General features: G+C 36.6%; 3 protein-coding genes across 5 annotated transcripts; 1 reads left to right on the top strand and 2 right to left on the bottom strand.

The window, feature by feature from the left end:
• Positions 1–5,280: 5,280 nt before the first annotated feature.
• LOC117631438 (probable CCR4-associated factor 1 homolog 11) lies at positions 5,281–6,469 on the bottom strand. The gene has a single exon (XM_034364582.1). It carries the CDS (start codon positions 6,285–6,287, stop codon positions 5,439–5,441), a length of 849 nt encoding a protein of 282 aa, XP_034220473.1. The 5' UTR covers positions 6,288–6,469; the 3' UTR covers positions 5,281–5,438.
• A 3,153-nt stretch (positions 6,470–9,622) lies between these two features.
• LOC117632398 (probable CCR4-associated factor 1 homolog 11) lies at positions 9,623–10,809 on the bottom strand. Its single transcript, XM_034365856.1, has one exon. The coding sequence runs from the start codon at positions 10,583–10,585 to the stop codon at positions 9,734–9,736; it is 852 nt and encodes a 283-aa protein (XP_034221747.1). The 5' UTR covers positions 10,586–10,809; the 3' UTR covers positions 9,623–9,733.
• A 2,722-nt stretch (positions 10,810–13,531) lies between these two features.
• Positions 13,532–16,415, top strand: LOC117632069 (crooked neck-like protein 1). Of its 3 annotated transcripts, none has more exons than XM_034365446.1 (6): positions 13,532–13,915; positions 14,126–14,321; positions 14,510–14,569; positions 14,705–14,790; positions 16,207–16,259; positions 16,341–16,415. In XM_034365446.1, exons 1-6 carry the CDS (start codon positions 13,556–13,558, stop codon positions 16,354–16,356), a joined length of 771 nt encoding a protein of 256 aa, XP_034221337.1. In that variant the 5' UTR covers positions 13,532–13,555; the 3' UTR covers positions 16,357–16,415. The 3 variants fall into 3 exon arrangements, with proteins under 3 accessions (XP_034221337.1, XP_034221336.1, XP_034221338.1); XM_034365445.1 differs by having other exon boundaries at positions 14,123–14,321; XM_034365447.1 differs by lacking the exons at positions 16,207–16,259; positions 16,341–16,415 and adding an exon at positions 15,011–15,399 and having other exon boundaries at positions 14,123–14,321.
• The last annotated feature ends 1,309 nt before the right edge of the window (positions 16,416–17,724 follow it).

Raw genomic sequence — 17,724 nt, 5'->3', positions numbered from 1 at the left:
TCATTACTATTTATTACTGTTCATTTGGCGGCTGATAGGGTTTGTCTGTCACGGGTGAATAGTGATCTACATTCATTACTGTTCATTTGGCGGCTGATAGGGTTTGTCTGTCACGGGTGAATAGTGATGAATAGTGATTTTCTCAGCCTATAAATAAGAAGAGAAACGGAAAGAAAAAGAAGAAGAAGAAAAAAAGGAAAGAAAAGAGAGAAGAGAAAGCAGAGAGAAATTTTCCTAGAGAGAAACTTCAGTGAGCCACATATTTTGTAAACACTAAAGTTGTAGCCATATCATTTTATAGTGAAAAAGTTACTGCTGCTGCTCTCCGAGGACGGAGGCATAGCCGAACCTCGTTAAATGCTGTGTCTCATCTACTTTACGTACAACTCAAAATATCCGCACATATCTCAGGTTATTTTATAACAGAAAGAAAGAAAAAGAGAGTTAAAAAAATCTGAGAGGAAAAGAGAGAGTGCGTCAGAGAGAGAGAGAGTGAAGTGAGATTGATGTGATTAGGATATTAAAATATGGCTTGTTGGACTTGGGCAATGGACTTGGGAAATTTGGGCTTTTTGTTGGTATAATGAAATAGTTGGGTTTGGGCCTACAAAATTTGATATTTTAAATATAAATATAAATATAATATAAAAATTAATTATATTGGATCGGTTCGGATTGGACCGGTTCCTTAGGGTGGAAAACCGGAACCGAAATCAGTCTGAACCGGTTCGGTTTGGATTTGTCTCGATTTTTGACTTTTTCGGTCAACACGGTTTTTTTCGGATTAGTTTGGTTCGGTTTTGCGGTTTTGCGGTTTTGCGGTTCCAATGCCCACCCCTAACCACACCAAACCCAACAACAATCCACCCTCCAACTCAATCAATTTCAACCCAAAGTCCCAAATTTCTCAATTAAAAACCCATTCTTATATTTTTCTTTTGGTACCAATCGTTGGAATTGATTAATTCATGGGATGAGCTGGAGTTGCAGAGATGGGAATTGAGGGAGAGCCCAATCATTAGTCCATACTTAAATTGATGCACAGGAGAGGGCATTTTCTCCGTTCTGTGAGATCGAGTCCTTTGACGGCGACTTCTTTACTGCCAAGACGCCGTTACTCAACGGCCTCATCGACGCCTGCTCTTCCACCATCCCTCTTCCTCCTCCGCCTCCTCCGTTAGTGAGCTCATTATTCGGCGCTTCAGAATTAAACATGGAAGAAATTGACGGTGTTTAGCTGGGGTGTAGAAATTGTAGAGAAAGAAATAGTGTAGGAGAAGGGGGTTGTTTGGGTTATGGTGGTTTTTGGGGGGGAAACAGGGAGAGGCAGCTCTGAGAGGACTGTGGTGGAGCTCCTGGAGGTGGGAGTAGAGGAGTGAGAAATTTGACGTTTGATATTTGTGATTTAGATTTTTTTTTTTATAGCTTTTTTAATTTTAAATTTGAGGCAATTGTTTTGTTTTTTTAATATTTTTCTTTAAGTTCTTAGAAGTTATTTTATAAAGGTGTAAATTTATTTTTTAAATTTTAAAAATAAGGTAGGTGGGAAAATAGGACAAGGGGATGGAAATAGTAGTACTCTTCATATATTTGGATATTCGATTGTGTAGGAAATTATTTGCTACACAAATTGACAGATTTTTGATAGATTTGGTGGACGGTGGGCGTGGGCCTGGGCCTGGGCTTGGGGGTTGCCCATGTTCCAGATTGGGGGTTGGGTGTGTTGAGAAGATTTGGAGATGGACTACGATTGAAAGAAATCAAAAGGTGCTCTTGAAGCAAAAAGCCTTATAGTAGAATTTGGTGAATTTGATAATATAGGTTCAAAATTTGGATTTCTGTTCTTGGGTTGAATTATTGATAATAGAGAAACATTAATTTATATGGTTCTTGGTTGTGGTTCAATGCTCCCAATCGACAAGATAGGCCTTTCCCAGCGAAACATAATTGTATACATCCTTGATGATGGAATGGCATTGAAGATTCAGTTGATGATATAGACTCACACGGTAGTTTCTTTTTTTTAAATGGGTAAATCAAGCATTGTACGTAGTAGGTATAGGATGTCAATACACCTCGATTAAATTAAACTAAATGACTTTTTCTTTTTTATTTATAGAGTTTGATCCACTGTTATCCAACGGCGTCCTAAATACAGTATAACTTAGTCAGACTATTTATCCGGAGCAGCACCAAACGCTTATAATATTATGGATAAACAGTCAGTACTCTCCGAAATAAATTAATACTATTTAACTAAATTAATCAGTACAGTCCGATGTATCAAACGAGCCCAATTGAATTAGAGATTGTATTTAGATGACAACTTAAAGAAGGACTAAAACCCTAATTGTTAGAGAAAATGAACTTCCACAACCAGGCCTAGTAGAGGAAATAACCATACATCCTGGTAGCCCAAATACAAAAAATCAGCCTACAAAAACACTCAACCAAATACTAAATAAAAAGCCCAATCCAGAAAAGTTAAAAAGCCCAATTCAAATAAAATAGACTCATACCTAGAAATACATATAATAAAAAACCCAAATCACATAAACACTATAATCAATACAAGTTGGGTTGAAGCTACCTTTGATGATGATTTGTTAAGAGTTCCTAGAACTCGTATTGTCTCTGTCATTTAGTTTTTGTGTGCTTAGGGGTTAATCCCCCCATTTCACCCACCCCAAAAAAAAAAAAAAAAAAAAAAAAACCATATCACATAAACACTATACCCTAACCCTATATGACAGATATAGGTCAGGCCACTTAACCAGAGCAGTGAGGGAGGGGCTGGAGCATATGTGTTGCCATTGTCAAGCCATCAAACAAAGTGTAATGTCCACTCTTGATCCACCCTAACAACTATATATCAGAGATCCATATATAAACTAGGAACGCAAATGGAAGCCTGTCGTAACCAATATCCTCGATGTACCCTAATTTCCACTCATTTAATGATTTTAAGTAATTGACTAGTCTAATATTTTGTTTAAATCAAATTCAATTATTTGGGAATTTTGTAAATCATATTTGATTTCATTAATTTAATTTATTTTTTTTTAATTTAATACAAATGATTGGGTAAGAGGGATTTACACAAACATTCATTTGCTGCTTTGAGGTTTCAAATCTCTGATTCAATTTAATATCCTTGGTTTGAATGAATAATTTACGTACCCTTTTTCTTTGTTATCAATTTGCTATAATGTGATCCATTATATGTTGACATGTTTTTCTTGATTACTTTAAAGCGGTTCTGGTTCACGAAATTTCATATGGAATCCCCTGATCAAAGTTTTCAATGTAATGTAGTTTAACATTTGTTACGCCCATATCCTAAATGCCTTGTCGAAATCATTGATATGTCACTGGCCTAAATCCTTCGAGTATTCAAAAATGAACTCAACGTGGAATCTCGCTAGTAAACACAAGCATATAAAAAAAAAAAAAAAAAATCAGCAGAAAGATAAAATTACAATAAAAACTAGCTAGTTCACTTGCAAACTAGTGGACCAAATATACCAATTCAAATAAACGGTACAAGAATCCTACTTCCCAAGCACACAACCCAAACCATCCAATCTCAAGGAAACCTTCCATGGATCTGCAAAAATAACAATTAAATGAGTGTGTGGCCTTAAGATCTATCTAATTAGCTCAATATTAGACCCAAAAAACTAACTATTTTCCCCAAGCAAAGAAAGTTAAGCCTAACCCTAATTGGTAAAACATATAGTCTTCAAGGCCAAACTACTCCAAAAAACCTATAAGTTCTCCAATAACAAATTATAAAGGCTTATTATCACAAAACGTCCTTAAGTTTACGAAACTATCAGATTGCATCCATAATTTTTTATTTTTTATTTTTTGTCACTTATGGTCATCAAGGTTAGTATGTGCAATCACAAATGGTCCCTGACATTAGGTTCTGTCAAAAACTCTGTTAGTTTGCTGACGTGGCATACATATATATCACAAAACATCCCTGAGGTTTACACACTTATCACAAATGGTCTTTACGATTTTTTTTTTAAAAATTTAAAATTCATAAAATTTTGGTTTTTTTTTAAAATTATTTATAAATGAAAAAACAATTTATAGAAGGATTTTAATCTTGAGGACCATTTATGAACCCTAAACCTTTAGTTTTTTTTTTCATTTTTAAATTTTATGAATTTTAAATTATTTTTTAAAAACTTCATTAGTTTGTTGATGTGGCATATATATGGAGCCTACATCTACAATAATATAGTGTCACATGTATTTAAAATTTAATATATTTTTTAAAATAATTATAATCATAAAATTTTAAAAAGAAAACAAAAAATTTATGAATTTTAAATTTAAAAAATTAAAAATTTTCGTAATGACCATTTGTTGTAGGTATGTGAACCTCAAGGATGTTTTGTGATATACATATATGCCACGTCAGCAAACTAACGGAGTTTTTAACTGAACCTAACGGCATGAGCCATTTGTGATCATGCATGCTAACTTTGAGAACCATGAATGACAAAAAAAAAAAAAAAAAAAGGATGCAATATGATAGTTTCATAAACCTTAGAGACGTTTTGTGATAATAGGCCAATTATAAATACCAAATTTAGGGTTGAGATATCACAACCATAAGAGAAAGTGAGAGATTGAGAGGGTAAAGGCGGGGTTGCCCGCAATGGCCCCTTTGTCTTATCATAGGGAGATGCATTTCAGGATCGGATCTTCATAGGCGTCTCGATGTTGGATCTCTATCACTATTCTTTTTGCGGTTTCTTTATATTTGGAATAAGTCACATAAACTCTTTGAGTTTTCTGTGTAGTTTTTACCTCTCATTTTGTGAGAGTTTTTCACCTCTCTTTTGTGAGAGCTTTCCATATCTCTTTTGTGAGAGTTTTATTTATATTATTATAGCTTGGTTTTTTTCAAGCTTTATCTATTTTTGGTTATTCTGAGTTTGCACTCTTATTCTTAGTTGGGATGCTTATGCCCGAATTTCTTCAATATGTTAATCTTGATATTAGATCGCTCTGTTATTGTAATTGCTCTTTATGACTAGTATTTTTTTAGGTGGCTTATGAATGCAATTCCAAAATTTCTCAAAAAAAAAAGAAGGTTGCAAATTGTTTTGTTTGAGTAAAATAACAGTGCGAAACTGACAAGTGCTTATTTTAGTGATAATTTTCTTGTTAATAGTGGAAGAAAAGTCCAAATTCCAATCCGCATTCCATATTTAAAAAATAATAATAATAATGGTGCGTACTATCAACCTAAGGCAAGGCTTGCATTAGAAAAGAATTGTAAAATTATTTACCAAATTGCCTAATGAAATAGAACAAATATAGTTAAAATGTTTTCCTAAATAAATAAATAATTTTGTTTGTGATGGGGGCCTTGTTTATCAAAAAAATAAATTATCTACCCCCCTAAATATGAAAAATCAAACCACTGCCAGTCCAAACAACTTTCCCGCGTGCTTCTCCACCTCGTTATAATTAGCGAAACACTTTTTCGTAATCTGCTGAAACGTATGCAACGTCAGCAAGCTATCTGAACCGGCCTGGTGGCACTTCCCGACAGCCCGGTTCACCTCCAAACGTTTCGCAACTTGCTCTAACCCTCCGTACAAGCCATCACAGAAGCGGATCATGTGCTTCACGTCGTAAACTCTATTTCCGAAAAAGACCCGCACAATTTTCAAAAACTCCTCCAAGTCTTTCAAGCCACTTGGCAATTGCTGGCCGGTCAAAATCTTGACTAGGTACCCGAAGTCGTACGCGCTATGGAACGTGACCCAGCTCACAGACTCGTTCAGGACGAGCCCCGATGACATCAGCAGCGCAGCGAACCGGGCCGAATCGATCCCCTCTGACCGGTTGCGGTCGAAGTCGATGCCCTGGCTGCGGAGGAGGGCGATGGAGTCGGGAGCGTGGGGGTCTCGAGTGACGTCGAAGTCGCTGAAGTTGAACTCCCATATGAAGCTCGTGGAGGAGGAGCCGAGGTCGGGGAGGTTGCCGTGGGCGTCGGACAAGGTGAGGCCAACCTGGATGAGGTTGAGGGCGTCGACGTTGGATTTGAGAGTCTTGTAGTGATCGGAAGGTTGTAAATCGTGGCTGTACGGCTGCCGGAATATGAGGCCCGGAAACTCCGTGTCCATGGAGATGTAAGTGTAGTCGTCGATGACGGCGCGTAACAATTCGAATTCGGATTCTAAATTATGGGCCCACACCTGCCGGATCTTGATGGGCTTCGGACATGAGCTCGAACTTTGATCCTCATTGACGTACATGTTTTAGTAGACTGAGTCTGAGTCTTACAGGTATTGGATGAGTGAAGAGTGGCGTGGGGGTGTGTGGTTTATATATGGAGATAGGAGGAGGGTGAAAAGGGATGTTGCCTGGAAAAAGAGGGAAGTCAAATTACTTCTGCATCTAGGACAAGAGAGAGAGAGAGAGCGGGTTTTCTTTTCTGAGTGTTGGATTAACGGAATAGAATTGCTCATATTGGTTGTTGGCTTTCCCTTTTTATTTTTTGTTTTTTGTTTTTGTTTCTCTCTCTCTCTCTTTCTTTCCAATTTCCAATTCTTATATTTTCTTTCCTGGTTTGGTTTGTTTATTGAAAGTGGGTTATAAGTTGTAAACAGGTGGGGCCAACTGGGATGCTGATTGGACTGGGATTATATTCAGGGTATGAATAGGAAAAAAACTTACTTGTATTGGGATAACACTATTTTACAGATAGGAGTGTTATTGGTTAGGTGATGTTGGCGTTCGGCGGGAGCAAAGAAAAATATACTGCCAACCACGTCGATCTTCTTTTATTTATTGAATTGTTTGTTTTGGGGATAGAGACTTGGAATGTGGTCAAAGTCAAGATGGGTTGCACCAAAAAAGTGGCAGTACTTTTTAGTCTTCAATTTCAAGTTTAGTCTTTATTTCTGATAGAAAATCAACTTGGGTTGTGGTTTTGATTGCTCCGATGAATCATGCAAATTCGTTGTACGTTGCAAACAGTATAGCTTTTCTTTCTCTAAAACTTAATCCAGAAACAAATGCATCAGATATAGCTTGTGTTCGAGAACATCAAATCAGCTAAGCCCACTCTTCATCTTTTTTTTTCTGCCACAATGCTATAGAGGATCCCAATCTGGGCAAGTTTCATATTTGGATGCATAACAATTCCTAAACATAAGCTATTTCCATCTGTTACTCTACACTCATGTATGACCGCCCACACCGTCACATAATAATTTGTCTATGTATTATAGGGTGAATCAAGAATTAGTCCGCTTAATTAATTTTTTTAATTTTTGTTATGGAGTGTTTCTAATGAATTAAATTGATATGAACTGTTAGCCTTTTATACTAAATATGAAATAAATATTTAGTTATATACCCATTCTTAGCACTAGTGATATAAATAAATCTTACACCATTTAATTGATATAAACAAACCCAAAAACCGACAGCTGGCCCTGTTGAATTTAATTAGGAGATTCACTATTGTACTCAATATAGGGGTCCAAATTTTTTTTTTTTAAAAATCCTCTATATAAAATGAACTTTAGAAACACACCCAAAACCTATTTACAATAACTTTTTATAAATTACAAAACTGTCATCGATTTCTTAAAACAAACCCAACTCCAAAACCTCATTAAAAAACAACCCAAAACACTCAATAGGATATTAAAGTAATTAAAATTAAATTCAATAGCGCGAGTTGTCATTTTTTGGAAATTTTTTGTTGGGTTTGTCTATAGAAATTATATGATTTAGGGTTTATCTATATCATTAGTGGTAAGAATGGGCATATGACTAAATATCTCAATGTAATTTTGATTATTAAATTACTTTGATGCCTTGTTAAGTGTTTTGGGGTTTTTTTTAATAAAGTTTTGCGGTTGGGCTTATTTTTAGAAATCGATGGCAATTTTGTAATTTATAAGAACTTCAAAGCCTCTTTATTATGTTGTAAATGAGTTTTTGGTATGTTTCTAAAGTCTATTTCATTTAGTTTTTTTTATAAATAATTTGGGACCCTATATTAGATACAATAGTGACTCCCTCGATATAAAAAACATGCCAACATTAATGCATATTTTAATGATCCCTATTTATACATAAAGAAAGAAGTAGTGATAGTGAATCATTCGGCCTAAAATCATGTCAATAGTGAAACAAGAAAGAAGAAGGAAACTCATACTTCAATTATTGGCCTTTCCATTTCGACCAAGAGAAAGACTTTGATGGTTGGCATACGCGTTTATTATTCTCCTTTTTCTACCCAATTAAATAAATAAATAAATTCCAAATCCAACTGAAACTGTACCCAATTTTGGACAACATGATTTGGGCTTATATCTTGAGCATGTTTTGGAAGAAACGGGTTCTCCTACGTAGGGACTAGAGCTGATTATTTTTTGGGAGACTTTGGAAAAAACCAAAAGAGAGAGAAAATTTTTAAAAGAAGCCAAAATGGACAAAATTGCCCTTATTTATTTTTTGATTTCCAAAAGAATCCTTTACATTTGCATGTCTTTGGTTTGAAAGTTGAGAGGTTTTTCTGTCTTTTTTGAAAAAGCTTTGGCTTTTTCCAAAAGTGAAAGTTTTTTTATGGGCAAAACCTAAATTTACTTTATTTTTTTGGTCACAATAAAGTTCTAATTTTTCAATTGGTCTAAAGATGGGGTAAGGTGGGACGGTTAAGGCAAGAGCGGAATCCAAAATTTTTGACTGGTGGGTTAGTTAAATTTTAATGATTTAAAAAAAATAAAAAATGAACATACAATTTCTAGTTTTTACAGTTGTTCTAGAATAAAAAATATATATATTAAATCATACCAAAAAATAAATACTTATTAAATGCAACCTAAAAATACATATTATCAAAATGAATATCTATTCAGCAATATAATTGAAAGTATACCTATTCAAATTGTGCCTTGTGATTTTGAGAGAATTGAAATATTTTGAGGTCTCGAGCCTCTGCACTTAGAGAGTATACATTTCAAATTACCAAGCCTGCTTCTCAACCAACTCTGTCATTTACACAAACAGAAGACCACTTCCATAATACCAATTTCATAATAATCCTCCTTATCTCAAATTGGAAGATCTGTTATGGTATAGGGCAAGGGGATCTACCATCATACAAAAAAAACAAGATATGAGTGAATTAAAAATAAATAAATAAATTCATTTTTATAATGAAATAAAAATTGGGGATATGGAGGAGGATGGAAATATTGGGCGGTTGCCATGGAAGTTGATGACAAGCAATCATGAGGAGGATGAACAGGAATAGGAATTAGATGGCTCAAAAGTAGGAAATCTGGCAAGTGTTGGAAGATGGATGTGTAGTCCTTAATGGAGTTATAGTCATGTGAGGATTATGGATACTGGGGTTGAGAGACAGAGGGACTGTTACCGTCAATTTTTAAAGAAAATTACAAATCTATACTCTAGTTGATATGGCTTGTTTCAAATCGTTAGATGATTTGAATGATTGAGATTTTATAAAATACGAATAAATACATATTCTCTAAATACAGAGACTCAGTATTCTTATAGTTTCAGGACTTTCTATAGAAGTAGTCCTAAATTATCAAATTTGCATCATAAATTGTTATACCAAAAAAGAATTTTTTATCTTATTAATTAAATTGCCCCAATTAAGAAAGCAATTAAATTTAATATACAAATTAATTCATAAATTTTTTGCATCTTTAAATAATCAAAACACTTCCAACCCATACAACACTCCAGCGTGTTGCTCAGGCCCGCCATGCACAAAATACACATCCCTCATCTTCTGAAACGCATGCCATGTCAGCAAGCTATCCGAACCGGCCTGGTGGCACTTTCCGACCGCCCGGTCCACCTCTAAGGTTCTAGCAACCCGGTCCAACCCGCCGTACAAGCTCTTACAGAAGCGCATCATGTGCTTCACGTCATAAACTCTGTTTCCGAAAAAAACCCTCAAAATCCTCAAAAACTCGACCAAGCCACTGGGCAAGTTCCGGCGCGTGAGAATTTTGACCAGGTAGCCGAAGTCGTATGCGCTGTGGAACGTGACCCAACTCACCGAGTCGTTGCAGACGAGCCCCGATGACATCATCAGCGCCGCGAACCGGGCAGAGTCGACCCCTTCGGACCGGTTGCGGTCGAAGTCGATGCCCTGGCGGCGGAGGAGGGCGATGGAGTCGGGAGCGTGGGGGTCACGAGCAACGTCGAAGTCGCTGAAGTTGAACTCCCAGATGAAGCGCGTGGGGGAGCCGCCGAGGTCAGGGAGATTGCCGCGGGAGTCGGAGAGGGTGAGGCCTACCTGGATGAGGCTGAGGGCGTCGACGTTTGATTTGAGGACCCTGTAGTGATCGGACGGCCGGAGTTGGCTGCTGTATGGCCTCGTGGGGTCCACGGCCGGGCGGAAGATGAGGCCCGGGAACTCGGTGTCCATGGAGATGAAAGGGTAGGCGTCGATGACGCTCTGGATCAGCTCGAATTCGGATTCGAGATTGTGGGCCCACACTTCCCGGATCACGATCGGTTTTTGTTTCGGATTCGGATCTTCGCGGCCGCCGTACATGTCTGGATCCCGGAAGAAAATAATTGAAGAGAAATATTTTATTACTATTTATTATTTTTGTTTTTGCTTCTGAGCTGAAGAGAAGTTGTGAATATTTGCCTGGGTTTTGGGGTTTATATATATATATGGAGAGACAGAGGAGTGAGAGGAGGGAGGGATGGTGCTGGGAAATTGGATGAGGAGAGAGAGAGAGAGAGAGAGAGTGCGTGTATGAGGTCAAGTGTGTTGGATGCGTTTTGTTGTCTCTGTTGACCGTGGACTTATTTGTAAGTAACAGTAATGAATAATAATAATGGATGGGAATTGGTCCAGGTTGGCTTCTTCTTCTTCTTCTCCATCATTCTGTCCCTTTCCTTCCTTCCCAATTCAATGAACCATTGGATTGGATGAATGAATCTTTTCTATATACAGTATTCTTCTTCTTTTCTTTATAACTGAACTATTCTTTTTCAATCAATTGTCCTGCTCTACTTAAAACCCTGAATTTCTCTTTTTGTGTGTTTCTACTAATTGAAAAAATAATTGGTATTTATTTGTATACATATTATATCGGCGATATTTAAAGAGCGGGGAATAAAATGTGCATAGGTAAATTTGAGAGTTAAAATCTAAAATTTAAGTGAGAAACGTGCGTAGTCAGCCTTTTCACTAGCATAATCTCATTACATTTCGAAGAGAGATGTTAATACGTTATTTATACTCATGTAAGGGAGTGAGGATGCTCTATGGACACCAAAACTTTGAGCATGTTTACGTATCAGTAATGGAGAAAATAAGGAATCAGATAATTTAGGAATCGGAGAACTACTGAATCGGTATGGGAAGAATCATTCCCATTAAATTGTTTACTAAACATATGGAATTAACAAAGGAATGAGGTTGATTCATATTATTACTGTTTACTAATTTTTATGAATCAGAATACAAATTAATTTGATTACTAAAATGCCCTGCACATTTTCACCACAGCACATATATAATTCTCAAATTGGCTAAAGAGACAAAACTAATCTTGCAGCAAACCAGTAAAGCGGTGCAAATATGAGGAATCAATATGCTGAACAAGATGAACAGCAAGAGCCCAGTTCAATGATAATGTTAATAACACCAGAGCCAATTTCAAATGAAAAAATAAACTCTAATAAATATATACCTTTCACCTACGTAACTAGTAAACAATCAAATAATAATAACATGCATAATCTTCATACATTAAACACATGGAATTTCTTGGAAATGAGTTTTTAATTTTTTTTAGGGTTTCAGGGTCTTGGAACTTCTTGGCGTGAGATTTTTTATATTTTATTTTTAAGGGTTTGGGGTGTTTTGGAATTATGGTAAAGTGGTAATGGTATTTTTGAAAGTTACTAAGAGAAAACAGGAATGAGAATCGTATCGACTACTCCCCCCTAGTTGATCTGATACCTAGTTCTGAGGGGATGTGATTATGGATTTTGAGGTGGGGCCAACTTATTTTTTCATTCATGATTACAAGTAAACGCAGGGGAAGTCAGGAATGAAAATCATTCCTTTTTCTCCCATACCCATTACTGACACGTAAACATAAGAAATTCATGATCAAATTTGGGAGATGCTATATCATGACCAAATTTTATTGATACAAAAAAGGAAGACTGAAAAAGACTGGTTTCTTCCGTTTGAAAACTTCTTTGTTTGACCAAACAGACTTACAAGTCTTACAGATAAACTCGCATTCTTCTGGTATACTCTTCCAACAAGACTGTCTACAGTAGGCAGAAAAAGATAAATAAATAAATAAATTCATGAAATAAAAAGAGGCCAACTAACTCTTTCTTCTTGGTCAACAATATCAACTAACTTGAAAAGATTGCTCTCAAGGTTAACAATTTCTATTTGCTATTTGATTTTGGATTAGTGGTCAACTATACGTTGACCAATACCACACATGGAAATAATGCATTATTTTAGTGCAATGGAACACCCACCCACAGAAATGTATTAAAAATAGTTGGTTGGATTTAGTATTCAAATTATGTAATTAGAGGTCGACGGCAAGCCCTATGGGAATAAAAGCAATGATATTTATAAGCAAGTTTAAAAGCATGTCAAGGAAAGACTTTGGAATCTCTATATCAACTTCCAGTCGGCTTCTTGCTTCACCAATCAAAGAAACATGGAGTTTTATCCAAAAAGACAAAAAAGAAAAAAAGAAACGTGGGCTTGAATCAACATGCCTAGCCTCGCTTTCTTACTCTGAACAATAACACATTCAACTCTCTTTCCCTTTTACTATTATTAGAATTTCAGCATCCAACTCAAAATCAATTGATAATCGATAAAGAGAGGTTAATGAGAGAGCTATTGCAAATGTTCCTCCTGTGCCGGAGAAGCGGTATTGGCAGCGCTACATTTACTTGTGGATCAATTATGCACTATATGAGGAGCTTGATGCTGGAGACATAGAACGTGCACGAGATATATATATAGGGAATGCCTTCAAGTGATTCCTCACAAGAAGTTTTCATTTGCAAAAATATGGCTTCTCGCTGCCAGTTTGAGATACGACAGCTGAATCTCGAGGGTACACGCAAGATCCTTGGTACTGCAATAGGCAAGTCACCTAAAGATAAGATATTTAAAAAGTATATTGAGATTGAGCTGAACCTTGGGAATTTCGATCGATGTCGGAAATTGTATGAAAAGTATCTGCATTGGTCCCCAGAAAATTGCTATGCGTGGACCAAGTATGCAGAGTTGGAGAAATCTTTGTGTGAGACAGAACGGACAAGGGCGGTTTTTGAACTTGGCATCGCCCAACCAGCATTTGACATGCCTGAATTGTTGTGGAAGGCATACATTGACTTCGAACTATCAGAGGGCGAATTTGAGAGAGCTAGAGAACTTTAGGAGAGACTCCTAGACCGAACAAAACACCTAAAGGCGTGGATCAGTTATGCGAAATTTGAGGCATCTGCTATAGTGGAAGCAATGTGTTCAGAAGACCAGGATCAGGATTATCTTCGTGAACAAACGAAGCAATGTGTTCAGCGTGTTCGAAGAATATTTGAGAAAGCTTTTAACTATTTTAGAACTTCCGCATCTGAGTTGAAGGAAGAACGGTGTCTCTTGCTTGAAGAAATGTTGAATGTGGAGGCTGGCTTTGGAGATCTTGGTGATGTTAGCTTAGTCCAGTCTAAGCTTCCAAAGAAACTTAAGAAGCGGAGGCCAATAGTAACCGAAGAAGGCCCTGCTGGATATGAGGAATACATTGATTACAGCTTCCCAGAAGAAGCACATACCCAAAACCTCAAGATATTGGAAACTGCCTACATGTGGAAGAAGCGAAAGGTGGTTTAGGAAATAAGAAAAGGAAGAACATTATGTATTGCTTTCTATGTTCCAGCTAATGTACCTGTATGCGTAATTATAATAATCATTCTCTTCATAGTCATTATGTATTTTCAATTGATCAATTATTTTCATTTTACAATTATTTATATGATATGGTTTGCTCATTTGATGCTAATTTTTTGAATAAACTGAATCGTGGATTAGCAGCTAAAACGGAAGAGTGATGCGGCAGATTACGAAGCTGAGTCTAGTGATAGGTCAGCTGCTCCTGGTCCTGGATATACTGAAGTAGTTACCAGCCCCCTGCAGACTCCCGTGTCAAGCAAGGTGGGAAAGGCAAACAAAACATCGAGGCTGACAAAGTGCAGCAGATCTGGACCGCAGACTCCGGCTTGTAATGTGGGTGAGTGTTACTTAAATCTGTCAAGTGTGCTCCCATTCTTGTAGTTCTATTATATATGCGAGGTAAGGTTTAATTAAGATTTGAAGAATGGATTAGTTGTGTTCCGAAAAGAATGAATTAGCTGATGCTGTGAGAATTTATGGGATGTGTTTGCTTGCTTACTCCCATCTAATCTGTATAATTGACAGGTTCTCCTTCTGGGGCTAATCTTACTCCGGCAGGACCTTGTCGTTTTGACAGCTCCCTAGGTAACAGAACGATTTCCTATGTTTTTTGTTAACTGATTTTATCATTTAGTAATTTAGGTTCTTCATGAGAAAAGCAAGTTAATTTTTTCATTTGTTGTGCAAATATTACGGCAATGTCCTATTATTGCCATTCAGGTCTCTTAACAAAAAAGTTTAACAATCTGATCAAACATGCGGAAGATGGTATTCTGGATCTCAATAATGCTGCCGATACTTTAGAGGTGACTACTTTCCTATCTGTTGTAATGTATTCTATGTCAAGGATCTGCAAATTGTAAGTGTTCTTTTTATATGTAGATATATGATATAACGACTGTTCTTGAGGGAATTGGTCTCATAGAAAAGAAGCTCAAAAATAGAATTCAGTGGAAGTAAGGGATTAGTTGTATTTGTATTCAATTATCCTAGAAGTTACTCAAAATTGAGTGATTGGTTGATTAGGGGACTTGATGCCTCGAGGACGGGACGTGGACGAAAATTATCCTAGTTTACATGTACGGAAATAAGTGAACTTGTTTCTTGGCATGCTCATGCTTGGATAGCTTAGTCTTGGCTCAGTGTTTGAGACTGTACGTTTGTTTGCTTAAAAGTAAAGAGAATACTACACCAGCAGATCCCATCCGATCTGTCAGTCCCATGAAATCAGCTGATCCCATTACATCAGCCTTAGAAGCCTCCTAACCACAAGCACGGCATTCATCACCGAGAATGATTAATTGTCAATTCCTCTGTAATATATGTAATTGATTCGACTTACCTTATATCGCCAAGTTTCTGTAAATAGACTTGAGAAAGTCTAACCCATGTACCAATATTTATACTGCAGATAATACAGAGAACGAATCATCTTGAATGTGGCAATTGTTCTTAATCTCTCTTCCTCTTGAGTTCATTTTCTTATAAAAAGTACCAATGCTGTTCGTGTTTGTGCTATTATGTCCTGTTATTTGTTGTTTATCTGTTCTCTCTTCTTTTTGGACGTGCCATTCCCCAACCTCGCTATCTTTGTTGATTCCAAATCCAGACTGAAAGTGTTAGCTGATTAAAAAGGCTTCATTTACTTGCAAGGAAGTAAATAACCATATAAATCTGAAGTCAACATTCCTTTTACTGACTGGCTGGGTTTTCTGTGCAAATTGCTTTCCATATTTGAACTTCAGCATGATTTCGTTACTGGTCATGTTACCTAAGTCTACATGTGTTGTCCAGTTCCAATGCATTCAAATATGAATAACTGGCATGGCAAAGCGGGGATTTTATGTTCTTGACTCGAATAGTTGAGCTTGCTAGATTTCAGTCCGCATGTTTTGTCCAGTACCATTTTTCAGCGTAATGCATTCAGATATGAATGATTGGCATGACAAAGCAGGATTTGTGTTCTTGATTAGATTACTTTGAAAAGACTTGTTTTTGGTTGATCATGCTAGATTTCAGTCCACATTTGTCCAGCTCCAAGTTTGTGTGATGCATTTGAATTTCAATGATTGTCATGAAAAAAGCAGGATTTGTGTTCTTGGCTGGGCAGAGTTTCCAAGGCCTTTGTTTGGTTGAGCTTCCTAAGATTAGTGTCATGGTTGATTAAGACTAGAGACAATGGATAATACATAACCTCATTCACAATTTCCTTTTTATCCCAGGCACAAATTGAAAACCTATCTGATGAGGAGCACAGATTGGATCAGCAAATAAGGTTAATCCTTGGCTGATGCTACTTTTTCGTTCTTTGCTATTGTTATTTGTTGTTTTCTGCTGAAGCTATTAAATTGTCCAGAGAAATGCAGGAGTAGATTTTAAGGGCTTTTTGTCACTGAAGAAGACATCAAGGGCTTACCTTCAGGGAGTAGATTTTAAGGCTTGAGAGCCAAGCCATATAAGGCTTTTGTGCACAAGGATACCAAACAGCTCACACAGCCTTTTTGTTGGGATTGCAATGGCCAAAAGTTGAAATAATGCAAGAGGAAAGGTTATTTTGATCGATGTTTTTGTTGGAGAAATTGTGAAGTTTTTCTATGCACAATATCATTTTCTTAGTTCTTTCGCACCAAGGAGTGGTCATCGCAAGTGACATACGGTCTCACGAAGATGTTTTGTGTGCTGGTTTGGTTTGGAGAATATCATTGTGAAAATTTGCCTATTGGCACAATTATGGTCATTTTTGGCTTCCCCTCATAATTTTCACTATGGAGTGTTTCACGTGAATTCAAGGTTTCAGACATGTTGCAAATGGTTATGGTGATTATTTGGACCAAGTTTGAGGGTCCTATATGGCCTGCATTGTGTTCTAGTTGGATTATAAGTTCAAATATGAGCCAAAATACCAAAATTGCTACTGCTGCAATTTCTGGCTGTTCATTAGATTTTTCATCGCTAAAACCCCTTTGCGAGGGTTGTTCATTGGATTTTTTTGTAAAGAAAAGGTTCCTGGCACTCTTTAGTGACGGTTTTCAACGGTTTTTTTCCCCCTTTAATACTGAAAATGGAGTGTAAGTTAGAAAATTAAGTATACAGAAAAAGAAATAACATAAAAGTGAAGGAAAAAAGAAATTAATGTAGGGTAAGGATAGAATAGGAAAGAGAAAGAACAAAATTGATTAAATATTAAAAAGTAAAAAGGAGTGTAAGTGGAGAAAATGAGAGTGGGGAAATCAGCTCCCAATATAAATATTATCCAGAGACGCACTGATGCATCCCTTTTATACATATGCAACCCTAGACACACTAGAAAACCCTAATTGGAACCAAAAACGAAAATTAACAAAATTCTCAAAAATATTATTAAAATTTTAAATGCTAAAAACTGAAAGTAAACAATGGAATTTGGCCTAAAATGTTCATATGTTACAACAACATAGTCAGTTACACTTGTGTCGCGAGGTCATGGGCTCAATTTTGAGCTCACACAAGATGAATTTTGCTTCCTCAACAACCCGGTCGCTATTGTCCAGTTGTTCCTCCATCAATTCAATTTGGTTATGAGCCCCGTAATATTTTAAGATGTATCCATTTTCTCCCAACCGTCATATTCATCATAAAATAACATAATTGACAACAGGAGGCAAATTGACACATTTTGAAAGATTAGATGGCTAACAACCAAATTGAAAGGCCAATTGGAAAAGGATACTAATTAAGTTTCGAAGGCATTGCTAAAAGTC

This window comes from Prunus dulcis, chromosome 6 (genome assembly GCF_902201215.1).
Source record: "Prunus dulcis chromosome 6, ALMONDv2, whole genome shotgun sequence".
Taxonomy (NCBI): Eukaryota; Viridiplantae; Streptophyta; class Magnoliopsida; order Rosales; family Rosaceae; genus Prunus; species Prunus dulcis.
The sequence above is the reverse complement of the archived record's forward strand: the minus strand, read 5'-3'. Positions and strand labels throughout refer to the sequence as shown.

Excerpts from the sequence above, each read along its gene's own strand:
- LOC117631438 (XM_034364582.1), bottom strand. The coding sequence starts at position 6,287 with ATGTACGTCAATGAGGATCAAAGTTCGAGCTCATGTCCGAAGCCCATC.
- LOC117632398 (XM_034365856.1), bottom strand. The coding sequence starts at position 10,585 with ATGTACGGCGGCCGCGAAGATCCGAATCCGAAACAAAAACCGATCGTG.
- LOC117632069 (XM_034365445.1), top strand. The coding sequence starts at position 13,556 with ATGTGTTCAGAAGACCAGGATCAGGATTATCTTCGTGAACAAACGAAG. Across the intron at positions 14,322-14,509 it reads GACTCCGGCTTGTAATGTGG|GTTCTCCTTCTGGGGCTAAT; the intron begins GTGAGTGTTACT and ends TATAATTGACAG. Across the intron at positions 14,791-16,206 it reads ATGCTGCCGATACTTTAGAG|GCACAAATTGAAAACCTATC; the intron begins GTGACTACTTTC and ends TTTTTATCCCAG.